The sequence below is a fragment of the Dasypus novemcinctus genome, chromosome 21 (assembly GCF_030445035.2).
Source record: "Dasypus novemcinctus isolate mDasNov1 chromosome 21, mDasNov1.1.hap2, whole genome shotgun sequence".
In the NCBI taxonomy this organism is placed as follows: Eukaryota; Metazoa; Chordata; class Mammalia; order Cingulata; family Dasypodidae; genus Dasypus; species Dasypus novemcinctus.
In genome coordinates this window covers 60,900,157-60,922,310 of record NC_080693.1, presented here as the reverse complement: position 1 = coordinate 60,922,310, position 22,154 = coordinate 60,900,157, and the positions used below count along the sequence as shown (strand labels likewise).

The 22,154-nt window shown below is 51.4% G+C and overlaps 2 protein-coding genes across 2 annotated transcripts; both read left to right on the top strand.

Moving 5' to 3' along the window:
- Window positions 1-645: 645 nt before the first annotated feature.
- LOC101436807 (keratin, type I cytoskeletal 16) lies at window positions 646-3,676 on the top strand. The gene is made up of 8 exons (XM_023592628.3): window positions 646-1,392; window positions 1,790-1,872; window positions 1,952-2,108; window positions 2,222-2,383; window positions 2,475-2,600; window positions 2,912-3,132; window positions 3,231-3,280; window positions 3,435-3,676. The coding sequence occupies exons 1-8, from the start codon at window positions 835-837 to the stop codon at window positions 3,536-3,538; spliced, it is 1,461 nt and encodes a 486-aa protein (XP_023448396.2). The 5' UTR covers window positions 646-834; the 3' UTR covers window positions 3,539-3,676.
- A 10,062-nt stretch (window positions 3,677-13,738) lies between these two features.
- On the top strand, window positions 13,739-21,271 carry LOC131274870 (keratin, type I cytoskeletal 16-like). Its single transcript, XM_058283245.2, has 8 exons — window positions 13,739-18,977; window positions 19,375-19,457; window positions 19,537-19,693; window positions 19,806-19,967; window positions 20,059-20,184; window positions 20,496-20,716; window positions 20,815-20,864; window positions 21,019-21,271. Exons 1-8 carry the CDS (start codon window positions 18,423-18,425, stop codon window positions 21,120-21,122), a joined length of 1,458 nt encoding a protein of 485 aa, XP_058139228.1. The 5' UTR covers window positions 13,739-18,422; the 3' UTR covers window positions 21,123-21,271.
- Window positions 21,272-22,154: the final 883 nt, after the last annotated feature.

Here is a 22,154-nt window from a genome sequence, read left to right as displayed (position 1 = left end):
CTGCTGAAGCTGGGCAGCTGGTGAGGGACAGAGCAGGACTCAAGTTACCACCCGTCTGGCTTTTCCACCATGCATACCACTTCTGAGACCCTGGGTTCTCAAAGGCAGCCTTGCAACCTGGGATTGGATCCAACAGAGGAAGAGAGTCGGTATTTTTAGAACTAGAAAGGAGTCTGTGAACACCTGGTCCAGACTTGTCACTTTACAGGGGCCAGAGAAGGGAGTCGAGGGGCCTTAGGTCACACAGCATACAAAGCAGAGCTTGGTTGCAAACCTAGCCTCCAGCCTCTTGCCTCCTACCCAGAGAGGGGCCCTAGAAACGCTGCTCCTCGGCCACATCCCGTGACAGCCCTGGGATGGCGTCCCTGAGGCCGCTTTCAGCCCAGGCGATCACTCTGGGACAGGGAGTCTTTCCAATGGGCTGGCTCACTACCCGGGGACGCGGCTGCCCCCAAGCCACTTGTGCCGGGTCCCGTTGGCCCCTCAGGCTCCAGGCACTGGGGCTTGGATCCCTGCCGCCCAGACTGAGTCACACCTGGGTGTGCTTTCTCTGGGCCCCACGCGCCCAGAGCATGGGTGGGAACTCTGAGCCAGCGCACAGCGAAGCGAGCAGACCCGGGGCTGAATGATCCAGAGTGGGGAGTAGCACGGCGCCCGCAGTGGCGAAACCTGGCGGGGAACCCGGTGTCAGCAGAAGGAGGGCCCCGCCTCGCCAGGTGGCATATAAAGGTCCCTGGACTCAGGCAGCCACACTCATCCTCTCCCAGCCTCCTCGAGAGCCCTCCTCTCCTCCACCAGCTCACTACTCGCTCACTCTCCTTTCTGCTCGGCACCATGACCACCTGCAGCCGCCAGTTCACCTCCTCCAGCTCCATGAAGGGCGCCTGTGGCATGGGTGGCGGCTCCAGCCGCATCTCCTCCTACCGGACTGGAGGGTCCTACCGGGCCCCCAGCGCCTACGGGGGCCTGTCGGTCTCCTCCTCCCGCTTCTCCTCCGGGGGAGCCTGCGGGATGGGGGGCGGCTATGGCGGCAGCTTCAGCAGCAGCAGCAGCAGCTTCGGCGGGGCCCTGGGTGGCGGCTTCGGCGGGGGATACGGTGCTGGCCTTGGTGGTGGCTTCGGTGGCGGCTTCGGTGGTGGCTTTGGCGGTGGGCTGGGTGCTGGCCTGGGTGGAGGCTATGGCGGGGGCGACGGGCTCGTGGGGGGCAGCGAGAAGATCACCATGCAGAACCTCAACGACCGCCTGGCCTCCTACCTGGACAAGGTGCGCGCCCTGGAGGAGGCCAACACCGACCTGGAGGTGAAGATCCGCGACTGGTACCAGAAGCAGCGGCCTGCTGAGACCAGAGACTACACCCCCTACTTCAACACCATCGAGGACCTGCGGAACAAGGTGGCTGGGCCGGGAGGGGAGCTGTGGAGGACGGACCTCGAGAGAGGCCAGGCCACAGGGGCCCTTAGAAAGCCTCTTTCCAGCATCTCTAAGTTGCAAACAGGGAAACTGAAGGCCACCTTGGGGGCGTGGTCAAAGGTCACCTAGAGAGTGGGTGGTGGAGGGTGTCTTCAAGATCTATGCATGATTTGGGGCTGGCATCCTGCCACCCCATTCCCTGCGAGGGCCCTTTGCGGAGCACCTTTAGCCTCCCTGAGCCTTGGGCTCAGGGGAGGAGGAATATGAGGGTGATGTGGGGCCTGATCTTCCAGCCAGCCCAGCCCCAGTTTGGGAGCTCCTTTCCCCCTCCCTGAGGCCCTTGGCTGACCAGGCCTCCTCCCCTCCCCTCTCCACCCAGATCATCAGGGCCACCATCGAGAACGCTCAGCCCGTTCTGCAGATCGACAATGCTAGGCTGGCGGCTGATGACTTCAGGACCAAGTGAGCAGCCAGCGTGGCGGGCTGAGGCAGGGAGAGGAGCTGTGGAACGGAGCCTGATGCTTGGCCCTCTGTCCTCCAGGTATGAGCATGAGCTGACCCTGCGCCAGGGTGTGGAGGCCGACATCAACGGCCTGCGCAGGGTGCTGGACGAGCTGACCCTGGCCAGAAGCGACCTGGAGATGCAGATCGAGAGCCTGCAGGAGGAGCTGACCTACATGAAGAAGAACCATGAGCAGGTGGGCCTCTGCTGGTGTTGGGGGTGGGAGAATGGTTTGGTGCGGTCACCAGGTCCTTGTGGGGCCAGGAGAGGGCTCTGCTGAGCTGACTGCATCTCGCCACCCCTTCCTAGGATATGCTTGCCCTGCGGGGTCAGTCTGGCGGGGACGTCAGCGTGGAGATGGACGCAGCTCCCGGCATGGACCTGAGCTCTGTGCTGAACAGGATGCGCGACCAGTATGAGCAGCTGGCAGAGAAGAACCGCAGGGACGCCGAGGCCTGGTTCCTGAGCAAGGTGGGCTGGCCTCCTCGGCCCTCCTGCAGGACTTCCCAGCTGGGGGTTCTCCGGAGCGCCTCACACTTTCTGGTCTTCTTTCCTATCTCAGACTGAGGAGCTGAACAAAGAAGTGGCCTCCAGCAGCGAACTGGTGCAGACTGGCCGCAGCCAGGTGTCTGAGCTCCGGAGGGTGCTCCAGGACCTGGAGATTGAGCTGCAGTCCCAGCTCAGCATGGTACGGAGGACGCGGCCCAGCCCCCGATCACAGTAATGGCCACCATCCCCTCTACACTGTCACCATACAGTTCCACCTCTCCCTTTTTGCCTCACCGTCTTGCTCAGAGTGGACAGGAGAGATCCTTGTACCCATTTTTCAGATGAGGAATCAAAGGGGCAAAGTGGTGGAATAACGTTGCTCTAGGGTGTCAGGCCCATCCATTCAGCTGGGGTCAAAATCCACGCCTGCACCTCTCAGGAAGCATGCCCAGAGACCTGGAGGGACAGGAGTGACCACGTCTGTTGACTCTCTCTCTCTCCCACTTGCAGAAAGCCTCCCTGGAGAACAGCCTGGAGGAGACCAAAGGCCGCTACTGCATGCAGCTGGCCCAGATCCAGGAGATGATCAGCAGAGTGGAGGAGGAGCTGGCACAGCTGCGCTGCGAGATGGAGCAGCAGAGCCAAGAGTACCAGATCCTGCTGGACGTGAAGACGCGGCTGGAGCAGGAGATCGCCACCTACCGCCGCCTGCTGGAGGGCGAGGATGCCCAGTGAGTGCCCCTGCCCTAGTCCTGTCCGGGACCCTTCAGGCCCTCTGCTCCCAGCATACACACCTGTAACTGCTCTGCCTTTCCTTCCTCCCCCACAGCCTGTCCTCCTCCCAGCATGCATCTGGCCAGTCCTATACTACCCGCGATGGTAAGGCTCCTGAGGTTACTGGGCACTGGAGCGCCTCTGCCTGTGGAGTGGGGGCCAGGCCCCTCTCTCCAGAGCCCCTGGCCCTCCCCTCTCCCTGTGCTGGGGCTGGCTTAGCACCCAGGGTCTGTCTCACGCCCTCTCCTCCCTCCCACAGTTGTCTTCTCCTCGTCATCCTCCTCCTCTGGCCGCCAGACCCGGCCCATCCTCAAGGAGCAGAGCTCGTCCAGCTTCAGCCAGAGCCAGCACTCCCAGAACTGAGCTGCTCCTGCCACAGCCTCCTGCCCACCTGCTGGCCTCACCTCCCCAAGGCCTGGGTCAGGACCCTGTTCTCCCAGCACAGTTCCCAGCTGTCTCCCCATTCCCTCTGCTGGTGGTGGGCTAATAAAGCTGACTTTCTGGTTGATGCAGACCTGTGTGGTGTCTCCTCTTGAACTGGTGGGAGGGGAGGTGGAGGGCTTCCCTGGAACCCTTCTGGGGGATGCACAAAGGCCACAGACCTCAGAGGTTGTGGGTTCAGGAGGTTTCCTTGAAGACGTGTAGGCCATCATGGGGGTGGGAGAGAAGTCACAGGGGCCATAGGAAGGTAAGAGCTCACCTGTGGGCTAGTCACTGTTGAAGGCATTCAGGAGAGGGTCTTCATTATATTCTCCTAGCAATCCTGTTGGGAGGGCACGTTGTGGTCCATTTTAAAGTCAAGACAATGCCTGGGATTCAGGGAAGTTAAATAACTTGCACAAAGCCACCCACATCGTAAATAGCGTGGTTGGAGTTCCAACCCAGCTCCTTTTGCCTATGAAGACAATGCCTTTCTTTTAATGGCCTTCTATCTTTTTAGGTATTTTAAACCAAAGTCCTCAGAGCTTGTATCCTTAACTCTACCCCTTGCCCCCCTACACTTGCACACGTGTTTTTGTGTTGGATGGTAGAAGGGAACGCTGTCTGCCTTGAAGATGGTCCATGATCAGAACTGAGCCCTTTCTTCTCTCAAACTTTTCCTCCCCATCACCCCCATCAAGTCCTTCTTCTTCCTTATTCTCACCAGACAACTGAGTCCTGCCAAGTCCCCTAGGAGATGTCTGCCACTCATGCTCTCCTTTCCATCCCTGGGGTGACATTCAGAACTTCTTTCTCCCTCCCTATGCCTGGGCACAACGTACTAACTGAGGCACCTTGCTGTCCATCTCCTCCCTCCCAATTTCTGCCTAGGGACCTTTCTAGAACTAGAATGTGATTGGAGTGGGTAAATGGGAACTCTGATTTTTTTCTACACAATCTCCTGGTAAACCTACAACTTTTCTAAAAAAAAAAAACCTACTTAAATCTGACAAATTCAGATTGAAGGATTTTCTCTAAAAAAAAGGAAAACAAACAAACTGGCATGTAAATCTTCAAAAGTGTTAAGATCTTGGAAGTCAAGGAAAGACAGAGAAATGGACGAAGGAGACTCGATGACTAAATGCAGCCTGTGATTCGGAACACTTCCTACAAAGGACAGTCTTGGAAATGTTGTTGATACTTGTATAGGGCCTGAGGATTAGCCGGCGACCAGGGACATTTCCTCATCCTCTTCATAGTGTCATGTTGGAAATGGTCTTTGTTTTTAGGAAATACACAAGAAAGTATTCACGGGTGTTGAGGCATCAGGTCAGCAATTTACTTTCGAATGGCACAAGGGAAAAAACTCTATGCTGTTCTTGAAACATTTTTGCAAATTGAGTCTTTTAAAAAGAAACGGTTTTTCAAAAGTGAAAAGAAAAATAAAAAGAATGTGCTTGGGACTCCCATGCTCAACAAGCATGACAGTTCCCTTTCCCCTGCAGTGCTCTGCCCTTCAGCGCCGGCTCAGCTTTGGCACCTTCCCACCCCTCCCTGCCCGGAACCCCATGAGTCAGCCACGCCTGACTAATTGCAGGATTCCACACCTCTCATTTGCTCTTCCTTCTTCCTAGATGTCTTCCATACTTAAAAAAAAATTATATAAAAATCAAGTTATACACACAGATACATATAAAGCACAATAAGACTTTTTTTTTTATTTTTAAAAATTTATTTATTTCTCTTCCCTCTCCCCCCACCGCACCCCACCGCACCCCACCCTACCCCACCCCAGTTGTCTGTTCTCTGTGTCTATTTGCTGCATCGTCTTTGTCCACTTCTGTTGTTGTCAGCGGCACGGGAATCTGTGTTTCTTTTTGTTGTGTCATCTTGTTGTGTCAGCTCTCCGTGTGTGCGGCACCATTCCTGGGCAGGCTGCACTTTCTTTCGCGCTGGGCAGCTCTCTTATGGGGCGCACTCCTTGCACGTGGGGCTCCCCTACGTGGGAGACACCCCTGCGTAGCAGGGCACTCCTTGCGCGCATCAGCGCTGCGCATGGGCCAGCTCCACACGGGTCAAGGAGGCCCGGGGTTTGAACCGCAGACCTCCCATGTGGTAGACGGACGCCCTAACCACTGGGCCAAGTCCGCCGCCACAGTAAGACTTTTTAATGAAAGAGTCACCCGCAGGCTGGGTCTTGTTCCTCCATTCCCACTCCCCCATCTTAGCTGTTTCTTTTAGCATTTTCCTCCTTATTTCTAAGTATCAGGCTTACGCTGCCATTTCTTGATTTTTAAAATTTATATATTTATACATATTTTATTAGAGAAGTTGTAGGTTTACAGAAAAATCATGCAGAAAATAGAGTTCCCATATACCTGTACCTTGTACTCTTCGCCATTATCAACATCTTGCATTAGTGCGGTATATTTGTTATAATTGATGAAGAATAATATAATTGTACTATTGCCAAAGTCCATGGTTGACATTATGGTTCCCTGTACAGTCCTGTTTTGTTTTTAAATATTATTCTAATAACCTATATACAAGCTAAACATTCCCCCTTTTAACCACATTCCAGTATAAACTTCAACGCTATCACCACCATCCATTACCAAAACTTTTTCATCACCCCACGTAGAGATTCAGCACTATTTTCATGTTAAGTCCCCATTCCTTACCTCCTGGTAACCTGTATTCTAGTTACTGACTCAATGAATTTCTTATTCTAATTATATCATATCAGTGAGATCACACGATATTTGTCCTTTTATATCTGGCTTATTTCACTCAACATGATGTCCTCAAGATTCATCTATGTTGTCCCGTGTATCAGAACTTCATTTCTTTTTATAGCTGAATAATATCCCATCCTGTGTAAATACCACATTTTATTTATTTATTTATTAATGAACACTTGGGTTGCTTCTATCTTTCGGCAATTGTGAATAATGCTACTATGAGTATTGGTGTGCAAATATCTGTTCCAAGTCCTTGGGTATTGCCTGGAAGTGGGATTGCTGGGCCATGTGGTAATTCTTTACTGACCTTTCTGAGGAACTGCCAAACTGTCTTCCACAGTGTCTCTGCCATTTTACATTCCCATCAATAATGAATGAGTGTTCCTATTTTGCCACATCCTTTCCATCACTTATTATTTTCCATTTTTAAAATAGTAGCCATGTTAGCAGTTCTGGAATGTTAACTCATTGTGGTTTTGATTTGCATTTCCCTGATGGCTAATGATGTTGGGCATCCTTTCATGGGCTTTTTGGCCATTTGTACATCTTCTCTAGAGAAAAGTCTTGTGTCCATATAAAATTTGGGTTATTAGTCTTTTTATTGTTGAGTTGTTGGTTTCTTTAGATATTCTGGATATTAAAGCTTTATCTGATATATGATTTCCAAATATTTTTTCTCATTCTGTAGGTTGTCTTTTTCACTTTCATAATAAATTCCTTTGATGCACAAAAGTTTTTCATTTTGATGAGTTCCCATTATCTGTTTTTTCTTTTGCTGCTCATGCTTTTGGTGCAAAGTCTAAGAAACTGTTGTTGGATTTTCTCTAAGTTCTTGTCTAAGCTACAAGAAATGAATTTCAAGAGCAAGCCAGGTTAGTTAGGTGAGTTATTTATGAAGGTAGGGAGGGAAGAGAAATGGGAGAAAATAACAGATTATGGGTCCCAGGTAGAGGAAGGGACTGAAAAGTGACAAAGTGGGCCTGTTACAGACTACAGTACTCCATGACAGATTACAAATGCCCAGGTTTTACTTGCTTGGTATTCTAGGCAGGGGGGAAGAAGGCCAGAGCAAGGGGCAGAAGGCAAGAACAGGGGCTGGTTTGATTTCCTGCTTGCCTTTTAATCCATTCATTACTCTGCCTCTTTGCTAATGACAAGGTGGAGTTTCAGCTGCTGTTTTGATTACCCTAGGCATAAATCCCCTGGGAGGGCCCAATGTAAGTCCCCCTGGTGAATATCCTGGACTGCTTCTGGCTTCCAGAGGAAATCTTGTTCTGAATGAGAGTTCTCCCAAAGGTCTTCCCGCAGCCATCTTTGGAGCACTGAAAGACACATGTTCAGTGGCGGCGGCTTTTCTGCCACGTTCCAGATTTGTGTATTGATTCCCTATCTAGGGTGCCTCAAGACCATTGCCTAACAAAAGTTTCAAGATGCTTCCCTATGTTTTCTTCTAGGAGTTTTATAGTTTTGCTTCTTGGGTAGGGTTTTCGTTAGAATGGACGACTCTAATTTCCTGTCTGGAGCATAAAAACTACCAGGATTTTGGAAGCCGTGTGGAGAAGGGGACTGGGAGAGTCTCAGTTTCAGGTAATCTGCCTGATTTCAGTTTGTTCCCCACATCTGACTGTGCTTGGTGTCTCGTAGCTCAGGTCTCTCTGGGTAAATGCTTCAAAAGCCAACCTTCAGTTTCTCCTGATATGAAGAGGATAGGTTGGTCTCCTGGCAGGGTTGGAGGAGAAAGGAGCTATGACGGTCTCCCTGCTTTTTACAAAGACTTTAAGTCATTTTTCTGTTTCTAGTCCACCGGCACCCCACTTTGTTGTGTACCTGCTGCCTCCCATTCCAGACACTTTCCAGGATTCTGATATGTATTCTGCCTGCTTCTTAGCTTCTCCCTTGGCAGGCGCTTGCTTTCTTTTTGTCTTTTTCCAGATTCCTAAATTTTGTTGCTGCAATCTCCTTTCCTGTTCTCTTTTCCATGTGGGTTTTAACCATCTATAGTGATTTTAGTGGTGTTGGTGAAGATAAGCACACGTGTTCAACCTGTCTTTTTAACCTGAAGTCCCTGCTTTACATGGCAAAATCCCACTCATCTTTCAAGACTACTGAGCCTGATTCATCACTCTATAATGGATAACCATTGTTGGCTGTTCAGCATATGACTCAGGCTGAACCCAAATCCCAATACCCAAAGATAACCGCTGATAACATTTTGGAGCATTTCTTTCAGTAAGGAGAAAAAAAAAAAAAAATATATATATATATAGAATCATTTATGTATGTAACTATAAACACACTGAATGTTTACACAGTGTTGCGTACAGTTTTCATTAATATAAACAAATCAAACACTTTTTGAGTTATTAAAGGTGTTGTTATACATATTTAATGCTGTTTCCAGTGGGATGTCTAGATTGCCATTTGAAATAATGCAACAATGAACATCTTTTTGTATAAAGCTTTTACAAGTACTTTGGATTATTTCCTTAGGCTAGATTCCCAGAGGTATAATTACTAGCTGAGAAGTTACAAATATTTTAAGGTCCTTGGTCTATGTTACCAAATTAATTTTACCAATTTACATATTTTGCTAGCATGGAATGGGAATACCTGTTTCAAAACATCCTCACCAAGTTTTTATGTTATTATTATTATTTTTAATAACTTTCATAAATGGATTGTCTGTTAATTTTTCAGCAGATGTGGTGGAAAGACCCTTACTTAGAGATGCCATCCTGGCTTGGGGTACTAAACAACTCTGGAGTTGTTCACAAAGAGACAGCCCAGAGCACTTCGAGCACCTCTACCTGGGGACTGCTTTCAAAAAGCCATCCATACCTGTGACTTCAGAGCGCATGCCGCCACTCAGGGGACTCTTGGGGAGCTCCAAGAGAAAGAGCTCCTTATTACAAATGAGGAACCTGAGGCCTAAAATAACTAAGGAAAAAAACCCAACTTTCTTAGGGTCTCATAGCATATTAATAAAACTCTTTGGGAGCTGACCCACATTTCTCCAGTTTATTACTGTATCCTGCAGAAACAAAACATGAGCCCCCCTTTTTTTAAAGATTTATTTAATTTATTTATTTCTCTTCCCCCCATCCCGGTTTCTGTTCTCTGTGCCTATTTGCTGTGTCTTCTTTGTCTGCTTGTGTTGTTGTCAGCGGCACGGGAATCTGTGTTTCTCTTTGTTGCGTCATCTTGTTGTGTCAGCTCTCCGTGTGTGCGGCACCATTCCTGGGCAGGCTGCATTTTCTTTCGTGCTGGGCGGCTGTCCTTATGGGGCACATTCTTTGAGCGTGGGGCTCCCCTACGCGGGGGACACCCCTGCGTGGCAGGGCACTCCTTGTGCCCATCAGCACGGCGCATGGGCCAGCTCCACACGGGTCAAAGAGGCCTGGGGGGTTTGAACTGCGGACCTCCCATGTGGTAGACGAACGCCCTAACCATTGGGCCAAGTCCACCGCCATGAACTCTTTTTAATGAAGGGCAGTATTAAATCAGAATTGTGAGTTTTTCCTTCATGAACGGAACCAGCTTTTCCACTGGAAATGCCTTGCTGGGTGTTTTTCTCAAGCTAAGATTTAAGTCTGGCATCAGGTACATTTTGTTTTTGGCTGACCTTTCCCACTTCCTAAGATCCTCACAATCTATGTTGCAGGCTCTCAAATACTCTTGCCACTTGTGTAGTTTGAATACACCCTCAGATTCCTTACGCTTGTGTGAGTGTCAAAGTGTGAATTTAGACAAATATAAAGTCCTAAAACAATGGCCGGGGTGAGAATTAATGATAGCCCATAAAGTGCATCAGCTGATGTAAATGAATTAGTGGTTAGCTCGTAAAGTTTTGCCTTCTTTGGGCCCATTGTTATTGAGAGCTATAAAAAGCTCAGTGTCCCTCCTAATGTCTAAGCTCAACAGTTTCCTAGGCTTGTCTTCCCACTGCTATAGTTTGTTGTTGAAGAGCTGAGGTTCCCTGAAACATAAACACAAATGAAGCTTTTTGTTTCGCTTGTCCCTTTGTTAGGCCTCAAAGCAGGGCCTTTATGGATAACCAGAGATGGCATGAAGAAATCTTCAACACGAGAGTTAGGCAAACTCACATTTATTATATCTGCAGAGGTAAGGAGCCAAGGCCAGTCTAAAGTGACTCAGACCCCACTCTCCATGCGGCAGTTCCACTCTTGTTTAAATACCCAAGTTACTACTTAGCATTTGCTTTGATTATGCATTAGTGTTCATCCAGATGGATGAACACACATAGCTGGTTATATAAATGTATGATTAGTATGTTCAGGAAATCACGCTTGCACATACATTGCATGATCAAGAAAGGGGCGAATAACTCCACCCCTGGGTGGGAATTTTACTATGTAATTAAGCAAGTTGAAGTGAGAACAGCAAGGGGCTGCTTCTGCGCAGGTCCCGCCAACTGGTTGAAGCTGTTTTTCGTACTTCATTGCTTCAACAGGATATTCTTGACCACCAAAAGCAGAATTTGGCCCAAAGAGAGGGTTGCATTGCATTACCTTCTGATTTACATACAATTCTTTTCTTTGTATCCTAGCAACAGGGAGAGAAGCAAGTTACTTTCAGGTATTCCGTCATCCTACATCCATCACCTTCGAGCCTTAGATGGCAGTCAGTTCTTCAACGACACTCAGTAAAGATCTGAGGCAGTCAAGCCATGGACGTTCCATTTAGAAGTCTCTGCTCGCTCGGGTCTCCATGGAACCTTCTTAGAAGCAAGATCCTTGAGGGCAGCTTGCCTGGCTCCCCTGCACCTGGTGCCTTGGCACAAGGCAGCCTCCATGGATAGGTATTGATGAGTTGCCCTGGAAGGGAAAGCAAACATCTTTCTTGAGCCCTGGAGGGATGGAGCCCAGTCTAGGAGCAAGTGGGTTGCTCCACTGGCCCTTTCTTCAAAGTGCTGTGTCCACTTCCCCCTTCCCTTCCCAACAGTTCAAGGCCCCTGAAGGACCTCGAGCAGACGAAGGCATGTTAAAGCCAAGGTGGCAGCTCCTCAGAAGGAGAGTCCATTTCTGACTTTGCCTCCTGCTGGCATTTTTCTGGGTCTCAAGGGCCTCTTTTTCCTACAGTTTTTAGGACTGTTCCATAGAAAACAGACGGGTTTCATTCTTTTCAGTTTTTATGTACTACATGTTTTGTTTGGCAACATAAAAGGGAATATAAAAAAGAAAGAATTCTCCATCGTTCTATCCCAAGAATTTTTTTTTATTAAACTGTCTTTTTTTTTTAAAGGATACATAGATCACAAAAAGTGTTGCATTAAAACAATACACGAGGTTCCCACATACCCCACCCCCCGTCCCCCCACCCCTTCCACATCAACAACCTCCTCCATCATTGTGGCATATTCATTGCATTTGGTGACTACACTCTGGAGTACTGCTGCACTGCATGGATTATGGTTCATTCTTCCATGCTCCCTTCTGACCTCTGAACACTCGAGTACACAGCAAAAGTGATTTTCAAATTATTTAAGGGATTTTGTTTAATGTTTGAAAGAATAAAAAGTCACATATGCAAGGATAATTATTGCTGCATTATTTGTAGCCACAGAAAATGAAGAGCAAAGTGACTGTCCATCAGTAATGGAAAGTTTGAGTAAATAATGGAGCATGCAGCAGCCGTCACAGTCAACAAATTGGAGCTATGGCAGGTGGCAAGGAGGGTTTTGTGGAGAGAGAAATGCATGATGCAAAGAAGACAGATAGAAATTGTTTATTTCACTTGGGTGAAAGAAACAATAACAAATCCCCCGTCTATGTAAATGCACGTGTGTGTTTATGTAGAATATATATTTATTACATATAATCATATATGAGTATATGAGCACCCAGAATATGAAAGGTACATATGAGGCTATTAGCATGGGTTATCTTGGGGATGGGGTAGGCAGCTAAAGGGGCAGAGGGTGAAGAATGGGGAAAAGGGAGAAGAGGGGAGCTAAGGAAAATAGGATAGGAAAAAAAGAGTGCAAGCCTTTTTACACATCTATGTCAAGTGAGGTATGGACATATATGAATGAAGCAATTCAATAAAAACTAAACACCAAAGAATTGGTTCCTCAATTTGTTGAATACCACATCAACTTCTGAACTAAAAACGGGTTGCACGCACTCATCATATTCTGGCCTGTCAACTTTATGATTTTCAATTCATTTTGTGTTTAGATAATAAAATGACTGCACAACTTAAAAGTGATAACCAAAAGGAAAACAAAGTCCAAATAAGATCACAGCGCCTTGCAGAAGGTAGTGTAGAGTTAGTGGAAGGAAGGTGCAGGCAATCTGGGGTTAAACTTGTAGCGTGACTTTGGGCAGAGCCCTCACCTTTCTGAGAGTCAGTTTCCTTGTCCATGCACTTAGGATGTTAGTGCCGACCACCTGGGGTTCATGTGAGGGTGAAAGGAGTAGAGGACGGCAAAGCGCACTGTAGGCTCCGAGTGGATGCTTGCTCCCTCCCTCCTGCTTCCCTCTTTTTTTTTTTTAAAGATTTATTTTTAATTTATTTCTCTCCCCTTCCCCTCCCAATTGTCTGCTCTCTGTGTCCATTCGCTATGTGTTCTTCTGTGTCCACTTATATTCTTGTCAGTGGCACCAGGAATCTGTGTCTTTTTGCTGCGTCATGCTGCCTGATGCGTCACTGCGTCACTGCGTCACTTGATTCTTACAGCAGGGATGGAGAGGCAGCTTTCTGAGGCTGAGCTGAAGCAAACGCCTCCTCCTGCCTGCTCTCTGCCAAGACTGCCCACTTCCTCCCCGCACCTGACCCAGCCCATCTGACGGGTGAGTAAAGAGGCTCAAGGAGGTTGAGCGACTTACCAAGGATGGGCGACTGGTAAGTGGGTGTCACAACAGGAACAGGGACCCTGTGCTGCCCGCGTGCGGATCTCCCAGGGGAGCAGAACCCGGCTCGTTTGGGCTGGTCAGGTTCGCAGAGAAGGCACGTTCCCGCAGGAGCCAGGGAATCCCCGCACGCACTTAGAAGCTGCTCTGGGCCAGCTGTTGCGCTTGGCACGGGGCAGGTGGGCGGTGGAAATGCACAGCCGTCAGTCAGGATTCATCCAGGGCCTGATGGGAGGTACGACTCATGGCATCTCAGCAAGGCATGGGGCCTCTGGTGCTCCTTCTCCCCGGGATGGCCCTCATGGGGAGGGCAGCTGTGCCCGGGGTGACCTGGCCTTGCCTCGGGCTCTGGAGCTTACCAAGGCCCAAGGAGTGGCTCATGCTTGCCCATCTGCCCAAATGGCAAGGATTGTAACTTAGCTGGCCCTGCTAAGAACAATAAGCTGCTAAGCTGGCCCTGTGAGAAGAACAATAAGCTGGGACCAGACCTGCGTGGGTTTGAACCAGCGTCTCCACTTTCTCTCCGTGAGGCTCGGCTGCTTAATGTGTGAACAGGAGATGATCGTTATCCCGGCCTCCTAGGGTCGCTCTGAGGAAGAGAAGAAGAGTTCAGGCCTGGCTTGCAAGAAGCCCTCCAGTCATTCAGCTTCTTGGAACCAGTCTGTGAGGGGGTGTGTTTTACCACTAAGCGAGAGCTGCTCAAAATGGTCTCCTGTCTCACCCAGAGACAAGTCCCCGGGGCTTTGTTTTACACACCTGCCTTTCCCTCCCACCACCACACCACCACCGCCACCATCAATGCCACAACCATGACCTTCACCACTGCCTTGCTGTATTGAGAAATAAAAGTGCAACCTTACAAAATACCTAACAAGTCACTCCTGCCCCCGCTTCAGTAAATCAGCCTGTGAAAGCATGACCTTGTAGAAAGAGATCAGGTGAATGACTCCTGCCCCTGCTCCTGTAAATCAGCCTGTGAAAGCACAGCCCGGCAGGAAGATATCAAACGAGTGATGTCCCCCTGCTTCTGTAAATCAGCCCGCCACCTTGCTGCATTCTGCCTCAGTAACACCCCTGCTTGCAAAATTTCGCCTAGCATTGTGTTAGCCAATGAACAAAAGTTCTGCTGATTCCACCTGAAATCCTATATAAACCCATGAAAACTGAAAAACAGGGCTCAGAATTTGGAGATTGACTCTCCTCTGGGTCCACGCGTAATAAATTTGTTCATCCACCTTTCTGGAGTGCCGGTTGTGAGTTTCTATGGTTCAGAACTCCTGGCTTTGCTGTAACAGCTGTTCATTTGTTCTTCCTACCTATTGTTTATGGTCAAAATTTCAAGGCTCATAGTGGCTCTTGAGAGCCTGTTGTTAAAATTCCAGGAGTTTGGCAAGCTGGTTGTTAAATACAGCCACTGTTAATAATTAAATTATATAAACTCACAATTAAATAAATTATATTGAAAACAAAGTAGCAACTACTCAAATTCATTACCTCCTGATTATTTTACTATATGCTGTTATTATCTGTACTTTTGGAGTTCTTCATAACCATTGTGTCCATATAGTAGATAGTGGTTATCTACCATGTGATGGTGTGCCAGTGCACATCTCTTTCCAGCTCAGTGTGAAGTGACTTCACATTGGTAGCTTGAAATCAGCCTGGGTGGGCTCATTTATACTGCAGAAATCGGCAAATGCTAAAACTCAGAGCTTGAGATACTGTATTGTTGATTGTCTAGGCTTTATAAAGTGATGGAAAATGTCAGTAATGGAGATTAACCTTAAAAGTGTATCTAGGCCATTGCATTGTGACTAACAAAAAAAAGTTGAGCAAAGGTGTCACATCATTGACGAATGAAATTAAGACATAGGTCTTTGTTGTTTCACTCTCATCTTACTCTTTTAAGTACACAGAAATATCAACCAGTATTCATGTCAGGACTGTTCATTTTTTTTTTTTTTTAAAGATTCATCCATCTATTTATTTCTCACCCCTCCCCCCGAGTTGTCAGTTCTCTGTGTCCATTCGGTGCATGCTCCTTTTTGCCCGCTTCTGTTGCTGTCAGCGGCACGGGAATCTGTGCCTCCCTTCACCGTGTCATCTTGCTGCATCAGCTCTCCGCGTGCACGGCGCCACTCCTGGGCAGGCTGCACCCTATTCCGCGCTGGGCGGCCCTCCCCATGGGATGCACTCCATGTGCATGGGGCTCCCCCACACCGGGACACCCCTGCGTGGCACAGCACTCCTTGCGCGCATCAGCACCGTACATGGGCCAGCTCCACATGGGTCAAGGCGCCTGGGGTTTGAACCGTGGACCTCCCATGTGGTAGACGGACGCCCTAACCACTGGGCCAAGTCCGCTTCACCAGGACTGTTCATTTTTGTCAGTTGCAACTGTAGGTTGCAAGAGTTTACAAAATACAAGTTTGGCAAAAATCAGTGAAAACATCTTGTGATAATCAGTGGACTCTATGGGCTTTGCAATAAACAGTACATTGTACTATTTGTAAATTGAGTGCTACACATCCTTTATTCTAGAACAATTTATAACAAAACTATATATATGAATATGTATAAAACACACACTCACACCTCCTCACTCCCATCCATTCCCGCCCACCCCCCAGCCTACCACTAGCTTAGGGAGTTAAAACTCAAAAACTCAGGTTCCTTAATTTGTTATCATTCATGAGAGAACGTTCTCATATCTGTCCTGTTAGCCACAGTCCATCTTCCACCACTGGGTTCCCTGTGTTACGCAGCCCCGTGTTTTGTACAGTCCATTTAAAGTGTACACTCAGCGGCTCTCATTTTCATCACAGAGTTGTGCTGTCATCACCTCAGTCAATTTTAGAATGTTTCCATTACTCTTGACTGTTTTTAGTCTTACTACATGCGTCTTTTATCCTTAGCTGCCCATACTCATTTCTGGAATTGAATGAAACAGAAATGCCTTTTTTTTCCTTCCTTCCTCCCTCCCTGGCAGATCTCGCCTCCAGGGCACCACCAGCCAGGCCTGGGAGGAGAAACAGGCCCTGGGGGATGCTGACTGACTGTGGGGCCTGCCTGGGCCTCAAGACCCCACTGGAGCCCTGAGCTGCTGCCTCCTCATATCCTGCCCTCCCAGGCAGGAGGAGCCAGGGCTGGGCCTCCAGCCTCGGAGCGTGAGCCCATGAGAAGCAGCCAGCCCTCTCCCCTGCACTCAGACCACCCCCCCTGGCTCTTCCTCAGCTGTGTTTCCAGGCCTGCCCTGTTCCCGCAGACTCCACCCTGCCAGGCCCTCACAGCCGCACTAGCTCATCCCCTCCGCCGTGGCCTCAGCAGTTCTCTGAGGCCTCCCTGCCTCCTCTCCCCCCGTTCTCCTGCTCGCTTCCTCCTCCACCACTGCAGTGCTCCAGCCCTGGAGAGCAGCACATTTCTGCTCCCCAGCCCCCACTGGCCCCCACTGGCCCCCACTGGCCCAGCACTAGGGCTTTAACTGAAGGGAACATTTTACCAAACATTCCCCGTGTGAATGACCTCACTGAATCATCTACTCCTCTCAGCTAATCCTGCGAGGTGGGAACGGTTCTGCCCCTGGCACAGGAAACTGAGGCTTGGGGGCTTCCCTGACACGCTCCAGCCCCCGTGGCTGGTCCGTGGTGGAGGCCAGGCTGGCGCCCCGTCCTGACCGGCAGCAGAGGCCCTCTCCATCCATCGCTCCCCTTCTCAGTCCGGGGCGGGGAGTGACCTGCTCCTGAGCCGCTGGCTGGAGAAAAGACCCCTTCCTTTCTCTCTGCCCGGGAACCCTTCCCCCTCTGTCCTTTCCCTCTGTACTGTCAGCCCTGCTCTGCAGGACCCCTGACACAGCCTTTTCCCGGGTGCTGACTGTGCTCGACTCACCACTGGGTGCCAGGGTTCCCACAGCCACGCCCCGGGCTGGGAATGTCTTCTCCCCTCCACCCATCCAGCGCTCTCCCTTCTTTCAATCCCTGACTCAAAACTCATCTTTTCCAGGAAGTTTTCCGTGTGCTGTCCGCCCCACCTGGTGGTGCCTCAGCTCTGGGCTCTCCTCAGCTCACAAAACAGAGAAAACAGAGCAGAATACTCACAGCCAGTGGCCACGCTGAGCACCTACCGTGGCAAGACCCTGTGTGGCCCTCTCAGGCTCTGTGGTGAGCCTAGAATGGGGCCACGGATCAGAGAAGCAGTGAGAGGGCTGGGAAAGGCGAAGCTACACCCTCCTTACCGTTTTTCCCTGTCTCCCCGAGGAGGCTGCGCATGGACACCAGAGAAGTCTCTGGAAAGCCCTCACCTGACAGCATCACTCGCCTGCTTAAACTCCTTCAGTGGTGCCCACTGCTATCAGGACAGAGCCCGGGCGCCTCGGCCCGGCCTCTGCTCTCGGTTTCATCAGGCGGACCCAGCCTTGGACTGTGAGCTCCAGCCTTGCTTATCTGCTCGCAGTTTCCAGCAGGCCAGTGTTTCACGCTCTCCCTCTCTGCTCCGTTGCTTCCCTGAGCACATGGGTGTCCTTTCTCAGGTCCTGTGCTTGCTTAGCGACGGCTCATCTTTCAGTTCAGCTTAGTTAAGAGTTCCTCCAGGATGTTTGGCCGCTCTGCCCCCAGGCTCGGCTGAATGCCCTTTCTCTGTGCTCCATCCATCCTGCCCACCACCGGCGTCCTCACACCCACCCACCTTCCATTCATCTCTCAGTCCCTCCTTCCTCACCTCATCTATCCAATTGCTCCCCACCATCCACCCATCATTCACCCTCCTTCTGTTTGTCCATTTTCTGTCCTTCCTTCCTGCCTTCCTTCCATTCATTCATTCATTCATCCCAAGCCGCCTGAGCTGGGGCTCCGCTGGCCCCTCGGGCTCCAGGACTTGGGCTTGGATCCCTGCTGCCCAGCCTGAGTCACACCTGGGCGTTTGTGTTTTTTTTTTTTCGGGCCCCACGCGCCCAGAGGATGGGTGGGAACTCTGAGCCAGCGCACAGCGAAGCGAGCAGACCCGGGGCTGAATGATCCAGAGTGGGGAGTAGCACGGCGCCCGCAGTGGCGAAACCTGGCGGGGAACCCGGTGTCAGCAGAAGGAGGGCCCCGCCTCGCCAGGTGGCATATAAAGGTCCCTGGACTCAGGCAGCCACACTCATCCTCTCCCAGCCTCCTCGAGAGCCCTCCTCTCCTCCGCCAGCTCACTACTCGCTCACTCTCCTTTCTGCTCAGCACCATGACCACCTGCAGCCGCCAGTTCACCTCCTCCAGCTCCATGAAGGGCGCCTGTGGCATGGGTGGCGGCTCCAGCCGCATCTCCTCCTACCGGACTGGAGGGTCCTACCGGGCCCCCAGCGCCTATGGGGGCCTGTCGGTCTCCTCCTCCCGCTTCTCCTCCGGGGGAGCCTGCGGGATGGGGGGCGGCTATGGCGGCGGCTTCAGCAGCAGCAGCAGCTTCGGAGGGGCCCTGGGTGGCGGCTTCGGCGGGGGATACGGTGGTGGCCTTGGTGGTGGCTTCGGTGGTGGCTTCGGTGGTGGCTTTGGCGGTGGGCTGGGTGCCGGCCTGGGTGGAGGCTATGGCGGGGGCGACGGGCTCGTGGGGGGCAGCGAGAAGATCACCATGCAGAACCTCAACGACCGCCTGGCCTCCTACCTGGACAAGGTGCGCGCCCTGGAGGAGGCCAACACCGACCTGGAGGTGAAGATCCGCGACTGGTACCAGAAGCAGCGGCCTGCTGAGACCAGAGACTACACCCCCTACTTCAACACCATCGAGGACCTGCGGAACAAGGTGGCTGGGCCGGGAGGGGAGCTGTGGAGGACGGACCTCGAGAGAGGCCAGGCCACAGGGGCCCTTAGAAAGCCTCTTTCCAGCATCTCTAAGTTGCAAACAGGGAAACTGAAGGCCACCTTGGGGGCGTGGTCAAAGGTCACCTAGAGAGTGGGTGGTGGAGGGTGTCTTCAGGATCTATGCATGATTTGGGGCTGGCATCCTGCCACCCCATTCCCTGCGAGGGCCCTTTGCGGAGCACCTTTAGCCTCCCTGAGCCTTGGGCTCAGGGGAGGAGGAATATGAGGGTGATGTGGGGCCTGATCTTCCAGCCAGGCCACCCCCAGTTTGGGAGTTCCTTTCCCCCTCCCTGAGGCCCTTGGCTGACCAGGCCTCCTCCCCTCCCCTCTCCACCCAGATCATCAGGGCCACCATCGAGAACGCTCAGCCCGTTCTGCAGATCGACAATGCTAGGCTGGCGGCTGATGACTTCAGGACCAAGTGAGCAGCCAGCGTGGCGGACTGTGGGAGGGAGAGGAGCTGTGGAATGGAGCCTGATGCTTGGCCCTCTGTCCTCCAGGTATGAGCATGAGCTGACCCTGCGCCAGGGTGTGGAGGCCGACATCAACGGCCTGCGCAGGGTGCTGGACGAGCTGACCCTGGCCAGAAGCGACCTGGAGATGCAGATCGAGAGCCTGCAGGAGGAGCTGACCTACATGAAGAAGAACCATGAGCAGGTGGGCCTCTGCTGGTGTTGGGGTGGGAGAATGGTTTGGTGCGGTCACCAGGTCCTTGTGGGGCCAGGAGAGGGCTCTGCTGAGCTGACTGCATCTCGCCACCCCTTCCTAGGATATGCTTGCCCTGCGGGGTCAGTCTGGCGGGGACGTCAGCGTGGAGATGGACGCAGCTCCTGGCATGGACCTGAGCTCTGTGCTGAACAGGATGCGCGACCAGTATGAGCAGCTGGCAGAGAAGAACCGCAGGGACGCCGAGGCCTGGTTCCTGAGCAAGGTGGGCTGGCCTCCTCGGCCCTCCTGCAGGACTTCCCAGCTGGGGGTTCTCCGGAGCGCCTCACACTTTCTGGTCTTCTTTCCTATCTCAGACTGAGGAGCTGAACAAAGAAGTGGCCTCCAGCAGCGAACTGGTGCAGACTAGCCGCAGCCAGGTGTCTGAGCTCCGGAGGGTGCTCCAGGACCTGGAGATTGAGCTGCAGTCCCAGCTCAGCATGGTACGGAGGACGCGGCCCAGCCCCCGATCACAGTAATGGCCACCATCCCCTCTACACTGTCACCATACAGTTCCACCTCTCCCTTTTTGCCTCACCGTCTTGCTCAGAGTGGACAGGAGAGATCCTTGTACCCATTTTTCAGATGAGGAATCAAAGGGGCAAAGTGGTGGAATAACGTTGCTCTAGGGTGTCAGGCCCATCCATTCAGCTGGGGTCAAAATCCACGCCTGCACCTCTCAGGAAGCATGCCCAGAGACCTGGAGGGACAGGAGTGACCACGTCTGTTGACTCTCTCTCTCTCCCACTTGCAGAAAGCCTCCCTGGAGAACAGCCTGGAGGAGACCAAAGGCCGCTACTGCATGCAGCTGGCCCAGATCCAGGAGATGATCAGCAGAGTGGAGGAGGAGCTGGCACAGCTGCGCTGCGAGATGGAGCAGCAGAGCCAAGAGTACCAGATCCTGCTGGACGTGAAGACGCGGCTGGAGCAGGAGATCGCCACCTACCGCCGCCTGCTGGAGGGCGAGGATGCCCAGTGAGTGCCCCTGCCCTAGTCCTGTCCGGGACCCTTCAGACCCCCTGCTCCCAGCATACACACCTGTAACTGCTCTGCCTTTCCTTCCTCCCCCACAGCCTGTCCTCCTCCCAGCATGCATCTGGCCAGTCCTATACTACCCGCGATGGTAAGGCTCCTGAGGTTATTGGGCACTGGAGCGCCTCTGTCTGTGGAGTGGGGGCCAGGCCCCTCTCTCCAGAGCCCCTGGCCCTCCCCTCTCCCTGTGCTGGGGCTGGCTTAGCACCCAGGGTCCGTCTCACGCCCTCTCCTCCCTCCCACAGTTGTCTTCTCCTCGTCATCCTCCTCCTCTGGCCGCCAGACCCGGCCCATCCTCAAGGAGCAGAGCTCGTCCAGCTTCAGCCAGAGCCAGCACTCCCAGAACTGAGCTGCTCCTGCCACAGCCTCCTGCCCACCTGCTGGCCTCACCTCCCCAAGGCCTGGGTCAGGACCCTGTTCTCCCAGCACAGTTCCCAGCTGTCTCCCCATTCCCTCTGCTGGTGGTGGGCTAATAAAGCTGGCTTTCTGTTTGATGCAGACCTGTGTGGTGCCTCCTCTTGAACTGGTGGGAGGGGAGGTGGAGGGCTTCCCTGGGAACCCTTCTGGGGGATGCACAAATGCCTCAGACCTCAGAGGTCGTGGGTTCAGGAGGTTTCCTTGAAGACGTGCAGGCCAACATGGGGGTGGGAAAGAAGTCACAGGGGCCATAGGAAGGTAAGAGCTCACCTGTGCGGCTAGTCACTGTTGAAGGCATTCAGGAGAGAATCTTCATTATATTCTCTTAGCAATCATGTTGGGAGGGTGTGCTGAGGTCCATTTTAAAGTCGACAGTGCCTGGGATTCAGTGAGGTTAAATAACTTGCATAGAGCCACCCATATGGTAAGTGGCATGGTTGGACCCTAACACAGCTCCTTCTGACTATGAAGACCATGCCTTTCTTTTAATGGCATGCTATCTTTTAAGCATAACCTCCCAACTCACTTTGAAGTCGCTTAGCCATATAAACTCATTTGTCTTTACCTTTTCCCCCTTTTGGTCAAGATCTTTTTCCAGTTGCATTGCTAGTTTATGCTTGGTAGTAATCCCTTGGTGCCAGGAAGGCTCATCCCTGGTAGTCATATCCCATACTTGGGGGGAAGTTATTGCATTTATATGCGGAGTTCAGCTTAGGGAGAGGCCTTATTTGAGCAGTAAGGAGGCTCTCAGGAGGTAGTGCTTAGGCACTCTGTGTTACTACCTTAAACTTTAATTTCAGGAGTAAACGTTCATAAGCTCAGTCATCAATATCAAGGACCCATCCATGGACCATCCTCCTTTACAAGCCATTGACTCTGTACTTGAGGGAAACTTGCTATTCAATCAGAGAATATGGCAGAGTTCCCTAGGATGGCCTAGCTATTTCTTTTGGCATTTTTCTCC

Bases quoted from the DNA above. Each gene is read 5' to 3' on its own strand.
- LOC101436807 (XM_023592628.3), top strand. From the start codon at position 835: ATGACCACCTGCAGCCGCCAGTTCACCTCCTCCAGCTCCATGAAGGGC. The intron at 2,601-2,911 runs GTACGGAGGACG...TCCCACTTGCAG, and splicing joins TGCAGTCCCAGCTCAGCATG to AAAGCCTCCCTGGAGAACAG. The intron at 3,133-3,230 runs GTGAGTGCCCCT...CCTCCCCCACAG, and splicing joins CTGGAGGGCGAGGATGCCCA to CCTGTCCTCCTCCCAGCATG.
- LOC131274870 (XM_058283245.2), top strand. From the start codon at position 18,423: ATGACCACCTGCAGCCGCCAGTTCACCTCCTCCAGCTCCATGAAGGGC. The intron at 19,458-19,536 runs GTGAGCAGCCAG...TCTGTCCTCCAG, and splicing joins GCTGATGACTTCAGGACCAA to GTATGAGCATGAGCTGACCC. The intron at 19,968-20,058 runs GTGGGCTGGCCT...TTCCTATCTCAG, and splicing joins AGGCCTGGTTCCTGAGCAAG to ACTGAGGAGCTGAACAAAGA.